The sequence below is a fragment of the Neopsephotus bourkii genome, unplaced genomic scaffold (assembly GCF_033783945.1).
Source record: "Neopsephotus bourkii isolate Nb327-2 ecotype Australia unplaced genomic scaffold, CSIRO-AGI_Nbou_v1 NB_437, whole genome shotgun sequence".
Lineage (NCBI taxonomy): Eukaryota > Metazoa > Chordata > Aves > Psittaciformes > Psittacidae > Neopsephotus > Neopsephotus bourkii.
In genome coordinates, this window is record NW_026900939.1 from 33,977 (window position 1) to 52,017 (window position 18,041).

The window sequence follows — 18,041 nt, forward strand, 5'->3', positions numbered from 1 at the left end:
GTAAGGTTATGGCGGTCTGTTCTTACTGCTTAAGTAATGAAATGGCAGCTGGATGTGTTGCACTTATGTTGCAAGTTTTCTTGTCTCCTTACAGGTAAGTGCAGTATCTGAATGGGGTGGGTGGTCAGTCACTGGAACAGGCTGCCCAGGGAGGTGAGCACGGCACCAAGCCTGTAAGAGTTGAAGGTGCATCTGAACAATGCTCTTAGTCATATGGTTTAGTTTTAGCTGGTCCTGCAAGGAGCAGGGGGTCAGATTGTGATCCTTATGGGTCCCTTCCAACTTAAGATACTTTATGAATCAGTCAGTGATTCACCAGATTGTAAAGAAGGGTATAAAATAAGTTAAAGGCAGTGGGGCTGTTGCCCACACTTCAGTATAAAATGTATTTGTGAAAGATGCCTTATGGAGACTCAAGTATAGGCAGCATCCTATCCTATTCACGCCCCATCATTATCTAGTACTCTGTTGCATTACTCCACTGTCATCTGTTGTTAGAATTTACTGCAGTATATTGCTTTTCTGGGTCTCAGTAAAATAACTGTGAAGTAGTAGTGTGTGATTAGTTTTTCATATTGTATGTGAGGAAATTAAATGTTGTTCCACCTGAGAGAGGATGTTTCTGTCTGAGACAGTACCAGAATCCTGATTTTGTGGCTTTTGTTTCTCTTAGATAAGAGATCATTTCTCCCCAGTACTGGATTCATACCTTTTCTTTGTCAAAAGTGGTTTCAAAACTGTATTTGCCTAATAGATGCAATGATAAAAAGTGTCTATATTTACATGTGTGGCTGAAAAATGTTGAGTGTTCCTTTCATTCTCCTTTATTCTTTTTAGCTTCCTTCTTCACCTATTCTTTTGAATTTTTTCTCCCATGGTCCAGGACTTCATCATTTTTGTGGTTTAAAAAGGGAAGTCTGTTCCTGTAAACAGTTTCTGCTTTGCTTTTAATTTTGCTTTCCTTGGTATGTACTGTATATAATTACTGACTCGCATTCTTTTTTCTCTGTCTTCAACCAAAGTCCGAATTTGACCGTACACTACATTAAAATTCTTCTAGCTTGTTAAAAGCTAGAAAAGTTAAAAGATTCTAAATCCTGTTTGATCTGCAGTGATACTTTTTAGCATTTTATATATATGTGTGTGTTTGTATATATATATATGAGATTCAAAAACTGACTTCTGTATAACATGAACAGGGTTTGCTTTTTTTTTCCTTTTTAATCAAAAGCCTCCAATAAAAAATTTTTTATGGAAATATGAACTTGTTTTACGGATTTTGTTTAAGAGTTCAAGAGATCCTGTTTTCCCAGAAGTGGTCTTGAAAAATGGAGTGTAAGCATGAGATGTTTGTTTCAAAAGTTTAGCAAGCTGTAGTGAAATGTGCCAAGACTCTATAGTTCCCAGATGGTCAGTAGCATGTCTGAAGAGAGCAGTTTCAGTACTTTAGGGCAACTGTGAGATTTCGTATACTGTTAAATAAAAATTGGCAAGATCCATCAAGTCTTGTACACTGAAGTCATCCCAGTTCTCAGTAATTTATTTATTTTTCTGGCACTGCAATAAAGAAATTTATAATTAAGTTTTAGTTATAGTTTTTTTTTTTCATAGTGAGGTGCACTGTTTTACTGAAATGACTGTGGGTAAATAAATATACTGTATCGCTATACTCACATAAATAGTAACTCAGTACTTCCAAATATGATAGTAATTTAAAAATGCTTTATATTACTGGAGTTTTGTTGCTTAGTTACAATGTATATACAAGTCAGGTTTCTAGTTTTGCTGGAAATCTTAATTTGATATTCTATAAAATCAATATATGGCCACTATTAATATTCTGTGACTTATTTACTGCTACATTAGATCAATTTTCATAGTAGACCTTGACATCTAAAAGTTAATGGGTCTATTTGTTGCAAGATCATATTTTGCTTAATATTTGCATTCATTTAGCCAAGAGGTAATCTTATCTCATCTTAAATCATGTATCACAAAGGTTGTAAGACTAAGGTTGCTGATGTAGCATCATACAATCCTAAGGAGCCCTGAGAGATTTTCTACTCCAACTCCTGCTCAAAGCAAGGTCAACTAGGATTTGCTCAGGATGTTGTCAGTTGAGTTTTGGGTATCTCCAACAGTTGAGATATGTTTAAATTGGATTTCCCTATGCTTCAATTTGTGCCTGTTGCTACTTTTCCTGTCACTGGGCACAACTGAGAAGTACCTGATTCCATCCTTTTTACTGCCTGTCCACTTCTGAATTGGGTATTTTTACACTTTGATAAGATCCTCCTGGAGCCTTCCCTTCTCCAGGCTGCATAGCCCTATTTTTCTCAACCTCTCCTTATATGGCAGGTGCTCCAAATCCCTTAATCATCTCTGTGGCCCATTGCTGGACTCACTTCTGTATGTTCATGTGTCTGTCATAGTGTGCAGCCCAGAACTGGACCCAGTGCTCCAGATGAGGTCTCACCGGAGTTGAGGTAGATCACCTCTCTGCTGGTGATGCTTAGGCAGCCCAGGATGCTGTTTGGCTTCTCTGTTGCTAGGGCACATGCTGGCTCATAGTCAAGTTACTGGCCCTCAGGACCCCCAGATCTTTTATCTGCAAAGCTGCTTTCCAGCTAGTAGGCCCCAGCCAACTTGGCTTGGCATGAACTTCCACTTTGATAAATATCGGGGGTTTCTGAAGAAGGTTTATAGCATCACCAGTGGATGGATCTGTGACTTTGGGTCTTGTTCTTATTTCTGAGATGTTATTTTTGACAAAAGTTTGATAGTTTTTTTAAGTGCTGGGTTTCATATCTCTTTTTTTCTGAAGGGATATAAGATTCAGATGCATGTTACTGTGCATCAGCTGCGCCACAGCATGTGCTCTGGTCATGTGTGCTCTCTTTCCATGTCAGGCATCTGGGAAGAAGTTCAGGTAGACCTCAGTAGAACAGCATTAAGCTAAAATTTGTTACTTCACTTTTGCCAGCCATGACATGGCAGTTTTTGCAGCTCAGTTTATGCATACAATTTGTTTGCTGCTAGTCACTCAGCTGTATGTGAGCTTATTTATTTGCTGAGAAAAGAAATGGGAATAGCAAATGCTCATTGAATTTTTGTTAATTGAACCCAAAGCATATAACATATTTATATTGAAGTTTTCGTTTCCAAAACTGTTTCTTCCCTCTGTAATGGTAAAGGTTCTGTATAGTTCAGCTCCAAGAGAGATACTGAGAGACAGTAAAATGATCTAATTTTTTAATTATTTATTTTACAACACTGCCCCTGTGCTAACTCATTTCTTATTTCAGGCAAGGTTTATGGTTTTCATAAAACATTTACTGGAACATTGACTTTATGATTGTATCTTACATCCCCAGGCAGCCTTTTTTGGTTGGGTGTTTGATATTAAATATAGTATATAACCTTTTCCTTCAAAAGAAAGAGGTAGAAAATCCTTTGAATCTGATTAGAGAAAGGGCTTTCTTCGTGAATGTGCATTACTGAAGCAAGTATCAGGGCTGAGTTCTCTTAAAAAGAATGGTGTCCTTACTTTTTCGTGAAACAACAATGAAACATCTTTTTTTTTCCTGAGTATTTAAAAGCATAGAACACTCATGTTTTATCAGACTTCGTTCTTAAAGAAATACCTTGTGCTGGAAAGATGAGCATTTCACACCCATGCGCATATCTCCACTGTAAACTGGTTGTCAGCAGCCGGTCTCTTTGAGCAGGTGATTCAGGATGTACCTGCAGCATCTTCTCCCCACCTCTCGTGTTATGTTCTTAGTCCTGGGAAGAGATTCCAGCATTGTGTCGTCACTTCTCTTGGATCATGCTTTCTGACGCTCACAAGCACAGTTGAGTAACTCAGTGTTCATACACAGAACAGGTGTAGCACATGTCTATGGATGGACAGACAAACCTCTTTTCCTTTGCACATCTTTATTCTTTTGACAAATGGGCAGCAACCCCCCCACAGGATTTGGGGCAGTGTTTGCTTATATTTGATGCTCCCTTCAGAGGTACCATGTTCTAGCTAGGAGTTTTTATCCCCTTCAGACTGACACTTGGAGCAATGATGTCCCTGCCGTTGAAGTGAAAACAAAGATTTCTGAAACGCATCTTTTATCTTTCTATTTGCAGAATGACAGTGTTCCTTCCTTTATGGTTACTATAGTTGTTACTGTATTTGGTCCATTTTCCAAAACTCTCTTTTTCTAAGCTTTTTTAGGACACTCACAACATTGTGTCTTGCTGCACGGCCAAGACACTGCCTAACTGAGCTGATGATTTCCTTTACTCATGTAGCTTTTATTGTTCTATGTTTGTGCTACGTCTCGAACAAAACTGTAAAATCTTACTCAAAAAGTAATTCTTGCTAATTGAATGACTAAAGAAGCTTAAGGTTGCTACTGACCTACGTAGAAAACATAGTGATGTTTCCTTTAAGTGTCAACACCTGCACATAGGGAATGAACCGTGATTACAGATGCACAGCTGGTGGCTAAACTTTGAGGAAATGTTAAAATTTATTGAAACATCCTTTGCTTAGCACTCAAACATCATGTTTATCAATGTCATTTACAAACTAATAACACGTGAATCACAATGAGAGTTTGACTGCAGTTGCATTGATTTTCCAGTCTCTTCTTCTGTTCCCAGTTGGTTCAGAACCTTTTGAAGTCTTCCTGTCACTGCTCTGGAAAACCTGGAAGCATTAATACAAGCCAGAGGACTGAAAAATGGGGAAGAGAAGGAAGAATGGAGAGTAGGGGAAGATAAAAGCTGTTTCCATATGAAGATTCTGGGAAAACAAATTTACTATATTAAAATTGCAGTGTGTTGTATTCATGCCTTTGCAGTGAAATTAATATGGAACTATATAGGTGCTTCTATTTTTGTAACATAGGTGGATTTTGGAAGAGATTCAGAGAACATGTGGCACTGCACAGACTTGTTAATGTTAATCTGAAGCCACCTTTAGGGCTGGAAGACTACATTCCTGTAACTGTGTCTTACTCTGCAGTTACAGTTTTTCAGTATGATTCAAAACTAGTATACATTTGTCCAAGTTTCACTTCTTTGTTCAAGACAAAGACCTGCTTTTTATTGATTTTTGGTCAACTCATCTCTTTTGTTCTGTTTTCTAGAGCAGGGAAGCATATTCTGAAGCTACCGTATACCTTTCCAAAGTTGAATGATTTCAAAATGAGTTTTTACTTTCAGCTTCCTTCTTATATACAAAAGTTACTCATATATCTTCAATATCTTCCAGTACAGAAATGCAGGAGGGTAACTCCTATGTTTCAGCCTTTTTAGACTGAAAAGGAATTTTAAGTTAGAACTGTAGGGGGGTGTGTTGGGTTCAGATTATATTTCTTTGTGCCTGACTAAAGGCGATTTTGACAATGAGAGGAATTGGATTCAGTTCAGAATTTCTAGTTTTAATTCATTCCTTTGCCATACATTTCCTATGTTGACTTCTAAATTCACTTGAGGCTAGTTGTACATTAGTAGTTAACATTCATTTGGTCAAAAGAACAAATCAGTAGTTCCTGAAAACAGTTCAACATATTTTATAGGAAAGTGGTTAGAAAAATTGTTAATGCTGATGAGGTGCCATGGCACTTTATCACATGGCATGATTATCAGGATATAAATTGAAATATCTAGTATCTTTAAATGTAGTGAGACTGTAATATTTTTTTTACTACAGGTACCGAGAGGCTATTCAGAAGTGGGATGAAGCACTGCAGTTAACTCCAGAGGATGCTACGCTTTATGAAATGAAATCGCAGGTAAAGCATGAGAGTTCTTTGTCAGAAAACACCATTTTTGTGAACAGATACTGTGCAAAATTGTGCAGTGGTTGTGCACATAAAATACGGAATAATGTAGGTCTTTCATTTTCCCAACCCTACTGGGCATCTTTTAGCAGGAATTACAATAATGCTGTTATCCCAGCAAATCACAATAAACAACTTCTTTGTTAGGACAGGAATTAAGATGTTACAGCATGAAAGAAGCAACTGCAATATTTGAAAATTGCATTGGGAGGAACAAGGAGAGCTTGACTGTGATAAATCAGGAAATTTGGCCATTAAAAATCCAACTGCTCTTTCTAAAGAGCTGGTTTAATACTGTCAACAGTAAACAAGGATATTGTATGCAAAAGATTGGCTCTGTTCTGTTTGCATATTTAATGTTACAGAGGTAGTAGTAGTTTTGGAAAAGAGCATTAAACAGAGTATACTTACGATGTCATTTCATCAGAGCTTTATTTTAAAGCTGAGGAAAAAAGGCTTGCAGCTGTCAATGCCTCACTGAAGTTATGAGATCTGCTTGCAATTTCAGTGTGTCTTTGCATGGCTTAGGTGGCAAAAGTTCAAGGATTCATTATTTTGTTTTGATTGGGAAGCTTTTGTCTCCATCTGTATGCAAAGATATAAAAATGTGTATTGTTATTCTGTATTAATTAAAAATGCTCTTCTGCAAAAATAAAAGTTTGAATTTGAACTGAAGATGAGAACAAGAAATGTACGGTTTCTTTCAACCAAATGAACAGATGAGAGTGGGAAAAAACTATTTTTAGGATGGTAGCTACTCAAAACATGGCTGAAAGATACTTTTTTTTTTAAGATAGGAAAAAAAGGAAAATAAAAAGTAAAATGGTGTTAGTAACTTCTAGGAAGCTTGCTATATTGTGTAGTTTTAAAATCTTTGTTGTTTCTGTAATTTTTTTTTCCCGTATAAAAACCCAAAACACCACCACCCCTCCATCCCCAAAAAAACGAAAACACCCAAATCCCAACCTCCCCCAAACCAAAGGTGTGGTGACTGCTCTTTTTTTCCTGGATGCTGTCACATCTCCTCCTCAACTCACAGTCATGTTGTCTGTGAAGAATGTTTGATATGGCAAAGGGATTATGTGAATAATCCTGAGCTCATTTCAATGTAGTAATGATGAAGGAGGCTTTTGTTTTACATAGCTGCAGAAGATTTAGATCTTACTTGTGTTTGCATTTGGTTTGAGAAATAATTTATAGCTTTAGAGGTTTTTCTTCCTGAATTATTCTGGGAGAAGTGTATTGTTGGATTTCTTTGTCAACATATTGTATGTATGTAAGGGATCCAGCTAGATGGTATAAGGAAAATGGAAAAACTTCTAACACAGGAAGGGCTGTCTATGAAGGGTTAATTTCTGATTTAGTTGGTTAATTTGAATGGTGTTTACAAGAAGATGCATTAGTTGTTTTTACTTTAAATTGCTGAATTTTTCTAGTGCTATTTTCTCATTCTGTACTGTACACGATGCTGAAAATTGGGCATTCTCCCCATTTTCTCACCAGGTTAGACTTGTAGTCCATTATTTCTTCCTAACTTCTAAAACTGAAGGCCTATATCTTTTTTAGAAGAAAATAAAAAAAAGCCCAAACCTTCATGCATGTTTTTCAGACCTGCTGGAAATTCTGCAGTGGTACCTTCTTTTAACTTGGGCACACTTAGGATAAGGTCTGTATGTTATTTAGATAGCATACTAGAATTAACAGATGTCCTGTATGATTTAGTTGCTTGACTCTTGCATACTTTTATGGTAACAAAACATCATAAACATGTAGACCTCCATTAAATATTTACTTGTATTTGGATGCTTTTACATCAATGCTGGCTTAAATGAAAGAGCTGTCTAGTGTAGTATGCTGACAACTTCCAGCAGTGGATGGCTGTCACCAAGACATAAAGGCTCACATGAATGGTATGAGCCTGCAGCAGTACTTTCCTCACGATACGTTTCCCAGCCTCTAGCAAGTTTTGGCCCAGGTACTTCTCTATGTTTCGAAGTGCTTGAAAGATATTTCTTCAACAAATTTATTTCATTGCTATCTGCTGTCATGTGAACCTTTAGCGTCTGCAGAGCTGTGTCAAGGAGTTGCAAATCTTTAATTATGCATTACTGCAAGAGACAGAATAATATAATTCTTTTAATTAGCAACTTTCTAGGATGCTGTAAACATGGTTAACTTACGTAGCTGTTCACTTGTACATCTAAGTTTTAAATCTACTAGTAAAAGAATTCTGTTAAGATATGAAAATAGTCCTGTAATGTTTTATACGTGTATATATATATATATCTGTTTTGAGTAAAACAGATCAGCTAATGGGATTCTTGTGAAGAAATAGTTCACATGCTCTTATGCTGGCTTCTTAAAACAGGCTGGTTTTGAAGCAGCCTTTATTTTGTGTTTAGAAATGATTTTTTTTTTTTTATTTCTACCTTTTTTTTTTTTAGTAGCTTAAAGTCAAGAGAAAGCTGTTGGAAAGGACAGTTACACTCAGTGGGACAAATTAATAAATAGTTCTCCTGTAACAGCTATTTATTATAGTCTTATGTGCATGCAGGAATTAAACCAGCTCTCCAAAAGTTCTCTATTTAATTTGAAATTATTTGAATACTAAAATATTTTCACAGTGGAAAAGCAGGAGAACAGGGAATAATGTTGTCTTACCAGGATCCGAACTGTGATGCAGTGACTTACCCAAATGGATGCGCACTACAACATCCTTCAATCAGTGCTCCAGCTGCAATGCTTTAATACTGAGAGGTGGTTGCTTACTTGGCACCCCATTCCCTGTATTTCAGCTAAATTGCAAAGGTGAGTTGGAGCTGAGCTGAGCTGAGGAGCCAGCTATGTGACTCTGAGCTGTCTTATAAAGTATTTTTGCCTGTCTAATGAAACCAGTGGGGATTAATGACAGCTGAAAATATAAAGGGACCTAGCCTCTGATTCCACCATGCACTTGCTTCCTTTCCTGAAGAGCAGTTCTGGGCAGCTGCATTGTTTCTTTTTAATTTCGTTTCTGATATTGCATAACACTTCTGTTACACTGTGAATGAGAACACAAGAAAAGCTTATGTAAAAATATGCATTTAGAAAATTATTTCTTGAATCATGTTAACAAACTGTCTAATCTGTAAATTGGTAACATCTCTAATACATGCAAATAATTATTACAGATGTCTTTTGCAGTGTGACTTGTGCTTACTTGAAGCTGATAAGTATAATGTGCAGTTTGATACCTGTGTATCTGATGTGAGCTGTAAAAATCTGTTTTTGCCAAAATAGAAATATGTAATTCATTAAAAAATATTTTGGTTAATATTTAAATGATATTGTCTTAGAGCTTGCTGTGTTATTACAATCCAGCATACCAGCACAAATACTGCAGCTAATATTGTATAGGTAAATGAGAAACTTTGGGTAGTTCCAGATCTGGAAGAACTGTACACTGATGTCAGCAAGGGTTTTGAGGAGTGCTGGGCGTATGAATATCTGCATGTCTTGTTATGTGAGTCACTTGAGGAGGTCGTTCATGTTAAGAATGATTTTTGAGTAGTATGCAGAGATGCTTTGTGGTCTATACTAATTTTCTTTCAGTGAGGAAAAGTTTTCTCTCAAAGTAGTATCTTTTAAGAATTAACATTGGATGGACTGTTTTGCACAGGCTTGAATATCTGTATGTCCTGTTACATTGATTGTCTAATGTTGGCTTATGTAGCGGCTTTCTAATTCATCAGTATTACCTTTCTCAGCAGCAAACTTAACATTTTAAATACTCTGTTGTTTAATATGCAGCTCAGATAAATATGCTGATGACACAGTAGGAATTGGTAAATACTTATGGTAAGTTCTTAAAGATCTGTATTTTAATAGATGAAGTACATGTGTCTTTCAGTATTTCTGAAGAACGGAAATAACATTTAAAGTTGTCAATGACACTTGCAGTAAGTGTATTTCCAGAAAAATGTGTGGGATTTGTGGAATTGCTCAATTGCTTAAGAAACCCATAAAAATTGGTGAGATTTTATTTTCTGTTGCACTCAGCTACTTTTTGATCCATTTAAAAACAGATTATTGTGATGTGTGGAGAGGTTAAGGGAGCATTTAATACTGGTCTTTGCATGCACATTGTTTCAGTGTGTATACTTGATCATTCCATTACCATAAATGGCTCCCCATTGAAAGAACAGTGATTGGTTTATGGAGGCAGTTAATGTCTATATTTTTGTTGAAACAAACAAAAACACACCGAAAACCCCAAGCAAAATGAGCGAACAAAACACCCCAAATCACACACGTAAAAAATTGAAACCTCCCAGTACCCAGAGAACAGCCTGGTGTTGGTTCTAGTATTAGATAAATTGTATCATATGTATATTTGCATGAGTGTATAAAGACTACCTGTATTAATACAGTTAGTAAGACTGATTGAAATTTATTGTAGGTTAGGTTTTTTAGACATTGGCCGGATTATTTTATTGCTGCTTTGAATTGCAAAGATGGAGGAATAGACTTTGATAAATTCATGGAATTAGAATATGAACATTTGCATGCCAGCCATGTGGGACTCTTTCTTGGATAAAGGGAGACTTAGAATCATAGAATCATAGAATAGCTAGGGTTGGAAAGGACCTTAAGATCATCTAGTTCCAACCCCCCTGCCATGGGAAGGGACACCTCACACTAAACCATGTCACACAAGGCTTTGTCCAACCTGGTCTTGAACACCACCGGAAATGGAGCATTCACAGCTTCCCTGGGCAACCCATTCCAGTGCCCCACCACCCTAACAGGAAAGAACTTCCTCCTTATATCCAATCTAAACTTCCCCTGTTTAAGTTTGAACCCATTACCCCTGTCCTGTCACTACAGTCCATAGTGAAGATTCCCTCCCCAGCACCCCTATAAGGCCCCCTTCAGATACTGGAAGGCTGCTATGAGGTCTCCATGCAGCCTTAGCTTCTCCAGGCTGAACAGCCCCAACTCTCTCAGCCTGTCTTCATACAGGAGGTGCTCCAGTCCCCTGATCATCCTCATGACCTTCCTCTGGACTTTTTTCAACAGTTCCATGTCCTTCTTATGTCGAGGACACCAGAATTCCACACAACACTTCAAGTGAGGTCTCACGAGAGCAGAGTAGAGGGGCAGGATCACCTCCTTCGACCTGCTTGCCACGCTCCTTTTGATGCAGCCCAGGATACAGTTGGCTTTCTGGGCTGCAAGTGCACACTGAAGCCGGCTCATGTTCATTTTCTCATCAACCAGCACCCTCAAGTCCTTCTCTGCAGGGCTGCTCTGAATCACTTCTCTGCCCAACTTGGAGCATGTTGGGTTTCCATTTTTCCCTGGTTTCACGTTGATCATCTACTGCAGATCTCAGATAACATCGTCAAACACACTGTGCAACTATGGCAGGATTCCTGAAGTACACAATATAATTGTTCATAGATGTTTACAGAAAGATGTAAATATAAATGAAAGTCAGGTTTATCTCCGTTTAGTAAGCTTTTTGGATATTTGTCATCTGTTTACTGAGGATCTTGTTTCTGTACAATCCTGCATCCTCAATATGCATTGATTGAACAGGACCCATCATGCTCACATTCAGCTCATTTCATTTCCCCTTTACTAAATTTTCCTTAAACTCAGTGAATAAGTAATATCAACTGCCACCACTGCTGTTACATAGAAAAAAGCATTACTTTGTGGTACAATGGTTTTTGCTTTACAGCGTGAATAAACGTAAACTGCTTATGGGTAGGAAGATTTTTATGCATCACTGTTTTGAAATGAGTTTCTGGGTGGAAGAAGGAACTGGGTCAGTTTCACTAGACTTGGAATGCATCTATATATAGTGATTCAGCTTCAAGCCAGTGAGCTCATCTAAAACCAGGAGTTACTCAGATTCATAGCACTTCCAAAAATACTGTGGCCAGGACAGGGTGGGTCATTCTACTGCCCGGATTTTTAATACTTTGTCAGTCTCCTGATGACAGTTGCTATGTTTAACTGGGTTTTTTGACACTGGGTTCTTATAATTCTAATGTGTTTAGTGGGGTCTTTTTTAAGCTAGGTTTATTAGACTAAGTCATCATAGTAACACATATGTTCTTTGTTTTAATGCACGTGATGCTGGTAAGTCTATGTTAAAATAGTAAGTTCTGAAAATCCACCTACTGAACATCTTTGTAAGACAGCTCAGTAATTTTTATTATGTATGTGCATGAGGGTCTTAAGATGTTTTTTTTCTGCATTGTAAGATTTTTTTTTAATTGTTTTATTAGTTTTAAGAGTGTTTTCTAGTGGAGTGTTATCACTATAGTTGGAACGTAAATCAGATGTTAAGTGAGATTACTTAACTGTGAAACTTCAGTGCCATCCTGCTAAATGAAGATGGCAAAAGGAAATAGGAGGATGAACATGAGCCAGCAATGTGCCCTTGTGGCCAAGAGGGCAAATGGCATCCTGGGGTGCATTAGAAAGGGTGTGGTTAGTAGGTCAAGAGAGGTTCTCCTCCCCCTCTATTCTGCCTTGGTTAGGCCGCATCTGGAATATTGCATCCAGTTCTGGGCCCCTCAGTTCAAGAAGGACAGGGAACTGCTTGAAAGAGTCCAGCGCAGAGCCACAAAGATGATTAAGGGAGTGGAACACCTCCCTTATGAGGAGAGGCTGAAGGAGCTGGGTCTCTTCAGCTTGGAGAAGAGGAGACTGAGGGGTGACCTCATCAGTGTTTACAAATATGTAACGGGTGGGTGTCATGATGATGGAGCTAGGCTTTTTTCAGTGATATCCAGTGATAGGACAAGGGGCAATGGGTGTAAACTGGAGCATAGAAGGCTCCACGTTAACATCAGGAAGAACTTCTTTACTGTGAGAGTGACAGAGCACTGGAACAGGTTGCCCAGGGGGTTGTGGAGTCTCCCACATTGGAGATATTCAAGGCCCGCCTGGACAAGTTCCTGTGTGATGTACTCTAGGTTACCCTGCTCTTGCTGGGGGGTTGGACCAGATGATCTCTTGAGGTCCCTTCCAACCCTTGGGATCCTGTGATTCTGTGATTCTTGAATTTCTGTGAAATTTATTTGATTCTTAATTTATTGTGAAATTTATTTGAGAGCAACAGGAAAAGAATAGAATCGAAGTGTGTCAGCTCTTAAAAGGTGTTCATAAACAAACACACACATCCTCATATTTACCTTAGGTGATTCTGACAAAATACTCCTTTTCTGTAATAGTTTGCTTCAAAATAGATTAAAGACCTATTTTGCTGGTAGGATGGTCTTTTTTATGCTTTTCCCCAGCATAATTTTGGTAAGTAGAATCTTGACATCTTCATACACTCAAATGACAAGCTGATTTTTGTGCATGTTTCTGAATGCATGACAATCTAAAGAATCTACGTTAAAAGGAAGAGGGATTTAAATTGAGTTTTCAGTGATAGCATTGCCCTGTGAATCATCATGCTATTTGTCTGGTTGTTAAAAAATACCCTAATGCAACTGAATTAGTTTACAAAAAACTAAACATCTGTTTAAAAAAAGAACTGCTATGTCTGAGAACTCTATTATAATTATAATGGTTTGTGTCCTTTTTAGAATAATGCCTGCTTGTTCCTGTTTTTACTAATAATTTAAATGTTTTGTGGGAAGTAACTGGCAAAGGGTGACAACTCTGCTGTCAAAAAACCCGAAACACTAAACCCACATTGAAATTAATGTAAAACTAACTTGAATTGAAAGAGATTGCACAGTTACTGGTTACTGATGAGGTAAGTAATCAGATGCATGTCTGGATTTGTGCTGATGGTGTCTTGTATTTTAAAGTCAAGTGTACTGAAGTTGTCCACAAAGGATTAAAAGAGGGTCAGGAGTTTGCTGTAATATGGACAGGAGAGCTCCCAACAAAGAACACTCCCCACACAGAGGAGATCACTATATTCTTTTGAAAGAAATTCAACCTGATCAACACATGCTTATTTTGGAGGGAGCCCCTAGGGGTGTTCTGTAGTGTTCTATTTATTCCATTTTCTAGAGAATACTGTTTCAAAACAGTTATTAAATGTTTAAGTGAAAACAGGCTATTAAAGAAAATAAATTACTGTGACAATGGGATAAAATTGAACAAAGGTAAAAATAGCAACCAGAATTCTGCTCTTGACTGGGTGTAGGGAGTGGTACTGGCTTCCAGATTCATGTTTTACTCACATATATGAGCGAAAAGACAGGAGTTTTCTAATCAGCTGACGTGTTTCTAGCATATGGCCTGAAATGAAAGATCTGGGAGAATCTTTGTAAGAAGCAGAAAAATAGACCATTATACTCATGACATAATGGAGCAAACAAGAGTAACTTATTGGAGCAAGTAAGAGTAACTTACTCTAAAGGAGACGAATAGTATAGATTCTTAAAATGAGAGGAGAAAATCAAGTTGTATACAGTAGAAAGTGGGAGCAAGACTTTGAAAAATTAAGGCACCCAATGAGCATCTTTTTTATTAAATCAAATGGACTTTGGTCCATCATGGTGTGATATGTAGGGATAAGGGAAACCAACAATAAAGAGTTTTGTAGATAGCGTCATAACCTTGCCTTTATACAAGACATAAATAAATATAGATTAAATTTATGCACAGGAAGACAAAATTGAAATGATACTGTCATGATAATGACAGCACTACAGATAAAGGAAAGTAAGATGATTTAGCAAGCAGGCAAGGAGTTCAGTTCTGGGTATGCTTAAACTAGTGATGCAAGATCTGAAATGCAGTGAAAGTAGTATTTAAGAGTAGCTGCATCCTTGAAAATAAGCTTTGTGTCTTTTATTGTTATGCAGAACTCAAGATTATTATATTATTCAAGTGTGCATAAATACTGAAGTATATGTTTTGCATTAAATATTGTCTTATGGAATAGAAGTATGATTGTGGATTTTTGTTAGGTATAGCTGAGTCATTTTTTTAAGAACTGAAGAAAAAACCCACCTGTGCTGGACAAAGCACATATACATTCAGATGTGTATTTGTTTCAATGAACTTTGAGAAACTGATGCTGTAGTTAGTAGAAGCACTATAATTACCACCAGGATCTGGAAGTGCATTTTTTAAAGCTGCTGTCTAAATTAGTACATGCAATAGTCATAAATAGATGAAAGTGGAATAATTGTCTTTTATTAGGTCACAGTTCAGTAAATAAAGCAGTAAAAATAATTAAAAACGACAAAAGCTTTCTTAAATGCATAGATGTTTTGGAATTGTGTACTGGTAGGAAATACTGAATACTTGGGATGCATAAAAACATTTAGGTGAGTGTATACTTGGATTTGTTTTCTCTCATGAGAATAAACATATTAAGAGATAAATGCAAAAGCTAGCTGGTATTTGCAGAATCACTTAATCTTGATAGGATATGCACCTATCCATTAGTAACAGTTTGATTCAATTCACACATCTGCTGCAGGTAAGAGAGACTGCACACAAAAATGCAATTTAACTGAAAGTTTTGAAGGAATACATTGTATTCATTACAAACTTTGCTTACAAGCATAGTCATTGAGAACTGTTGAGGGAAAAGGGAAAATGACATAACATAAAGCTGTGGGTTGTTTTTAAAAGGTTCTTAGGTACTTCTAAATTCCCATGTGCAGCCTATTAAATGGAATTGGAGAGAAGCCATAGGACTAGCCTAGAAAAAAGTAGTTTTACTAATTTTGTTTTAATAAACCTGCAGGAATATGGATCCAAAGGTTTTATCAGAAGCTAAGCTATGCTTTCTGTGTTTCTTGGGTACACAATTACTTTCTGTAGTAAAGATTTATTTTATTTTATTTTTTTTTACTCACCCTGGTGCTGTGCAAGTACTTTGTTAATTTAATACTGAAGATCATTGTATTTGATTCCTCCTCTACTCCATGCTTGTATTTATCTAATTAATATATCATAGAACAGTGATATTAAATAAATGCTTTTTGCACTTCAGCCGTAGTCCTAGTATATTCTATCTAATATTATTCATCAAACTTGTGGGTCAGCTGCGATGAAAGTGGTTGCCCACACGAGTCTTATTCTTGTGGTTGACATTCTCATCATACTATAGGAATGCAGTCTTTGTTTCTTGTATTCATATCTGTCACCACAGCATGTGGGTGTCTGAAATCATGATCTGAGAGTGATGCAGGTATTCAGGTAATGTGCCAATCTCATGGTGGTCTTGGAAAAATAAGTCAAGCTTTGAGCCATGTTATGTATCGTTAACTTATGATTTATAGTCTTAGCTATGGAGATGCAATGCAAGGAGTGGAATACTGTGGTAACAGGCTGACACTAACTTGGACTGCTGAGTAAAAGAGATTTCCTCATTCAAAAACCACTTTTATTTTAATGTAGGTGACTTCATGTCTAAGTTAGGCTTTGCTATTGCAGAATGCTTACTCTCCAAATAGAACAGTCATTGTTAAGGGCTGTTTCTATGCTGAATTACAGGGATTGTTTCTATAATTATATTGTGTGCACTCCAACTGTATTTGGGTGCTTACAATCTTTTACTAACATGATAAAATACAACCCAGGAGTTTTTCAACAATATTTGCTTATTTATTGCGTGTAATTCTTGATGTCTTTGTACTTCAGTATATTCTGTTAGATTTTTACAGAGTGTAGGGTTTGTAGGGCTTTACAGAGTGTAGGGAGGAAGAGAGAGGGAGGGACACCTTCAGAAGCAATTAATCTACTTCTAATAGAGTTGCTTAAATAATTCAGGTGAATCACCATCTAGCATACCTGTTTCTCTTTGTGGGCTATGGAATGAGTCTGGGTGACTCTGCAATTAGACAACTAACTTTTAGGCTAGAAAAAGCTATGTAAGATGAACCTATCCTTAGTGATTGAAACAATGATGGCTGCCTGGGTAATTGCAGAAAATTTACATATTTTTCAATTTTGATTATTATTATTTCTATTTTTATTTTTCTGTCATAGGTCCTGATGTCTTTACATGAAATGTTCCCAGCAGTGCATGCAGCAGAAATGGCTATCCAGAGAAACCCACGTTCCTGGGATGCCTGGCAAACTTTGGGACGTGCCCAGCTCGGACTGGGAGAGATAGCAATGGTAGGAAAAAGAACATTAATATGCTAAACTTGTAAACCACATCCTCTGAATTGCATATGCTTGAATGAAAGTACAGAAATATCAAGGTAGCTGCGTATCCTCATGTAACCTGAAAGTAGGCAAAGAAAATGTTGTTATTTATCTCCAGTATTCATTCTACTTCGTTGTTTGTCACAAATGCTTCCTGTGTGGTTTTGTTGCTGGGCTTGTGGAAGACCTGCCTAGCTCAAAGCCTTTTGTGTTATATACTATATTTATGTGGTGGCTTTATGCAATAGAATAATTATGTTGACATAACTGCACATACAACATTCTGGGTACTGTACTGCTACAGTACAAAGCTAACCATAATTTGAAGATGAAGGTACTGTGAAGACGCAGTTGATATTCGCTTGGTTTTATATATGCCTGTTAGTAAAATTCTAGTATCTGCTTTCAGTCTTCGACTTCCCTGCCTCAGGTGCAGCAAATTGTGTACTCATTCATCACAGAATCACAGAATCCCAAGGGTTGGAAGGGACCTCAAAAGATCATCTAGTCCAACCCCCCTGCAAGAGCAGGGTAACCTAGAGTACATCACACAGGAACTTGTCCAGGCGGGCCTTGAATATCTCCAACGTAGGAGACTCCACAACCCCCCTGGGCAACCCATTCCAGTGCTCTGTCACTCTCACAGTAAAGAAGTTTTTCCTGATGTTCACATGGAACCTCCTATGCTCCAGTTTACACCCATTGCCCCTTGTCCTATCCCTGGATATCACTGAAAAAAAACCTAGCTCCATCATCCTGACACTCACCCTTTACATATTTGTAAACATTGATGAGGTCACCCCTCAGTCTCCTCCAAGCTAAAGAGACCCAGCTCCCTCAGCCTCCCCTCATAAGTGAGACGTTCCACTCCCTTGATCATCTTTGTGGCTCTGCGCTGGACTCTTTCAAGCAATTCCCTGTCCTTGAGCTGAGGGGCCCAGAACTGGACACAGTATTCCAGATGCAGCCTCACCAAGGCAGAATAGAGGGGGAGGAGAACCTCTCTTGACCTACTAACCACACCCTTTCTAATACACCCTAGGATGCCATTGGCCTTCTTGGCCACAAAGG

The 18,041-nt window shown here is 37.6% G+C and overlaps 1 protein-coding gene across 1 annotated transcript in view; it reads left to right on the plus strand.

Annotated features, from left to right (window-relative positions):
* The window catches only part of TTC33 (tetratricopeptide repeat domain 33), a 47,853-nt gene that overhangs the window by 18,961 nt on the left and 10,851 nt on the right, over positions 1 to 18,041 (plus strand). The window contains exons 2-3 of the mRNA XM_061349567.1: positions 5,714 to 5,795; positions 16,809 to 16,940. Of these exons, the coding sequence (XP_061205551.1) occupies positions 5,714 to 5,795; positions 16,809 to 16,940 (214 nt within the window). The remainder of the gene's footprint in view (positions 1 to 5,713; positions 5,796 to 16,808; positions 16,941 to 18,041) is intronic.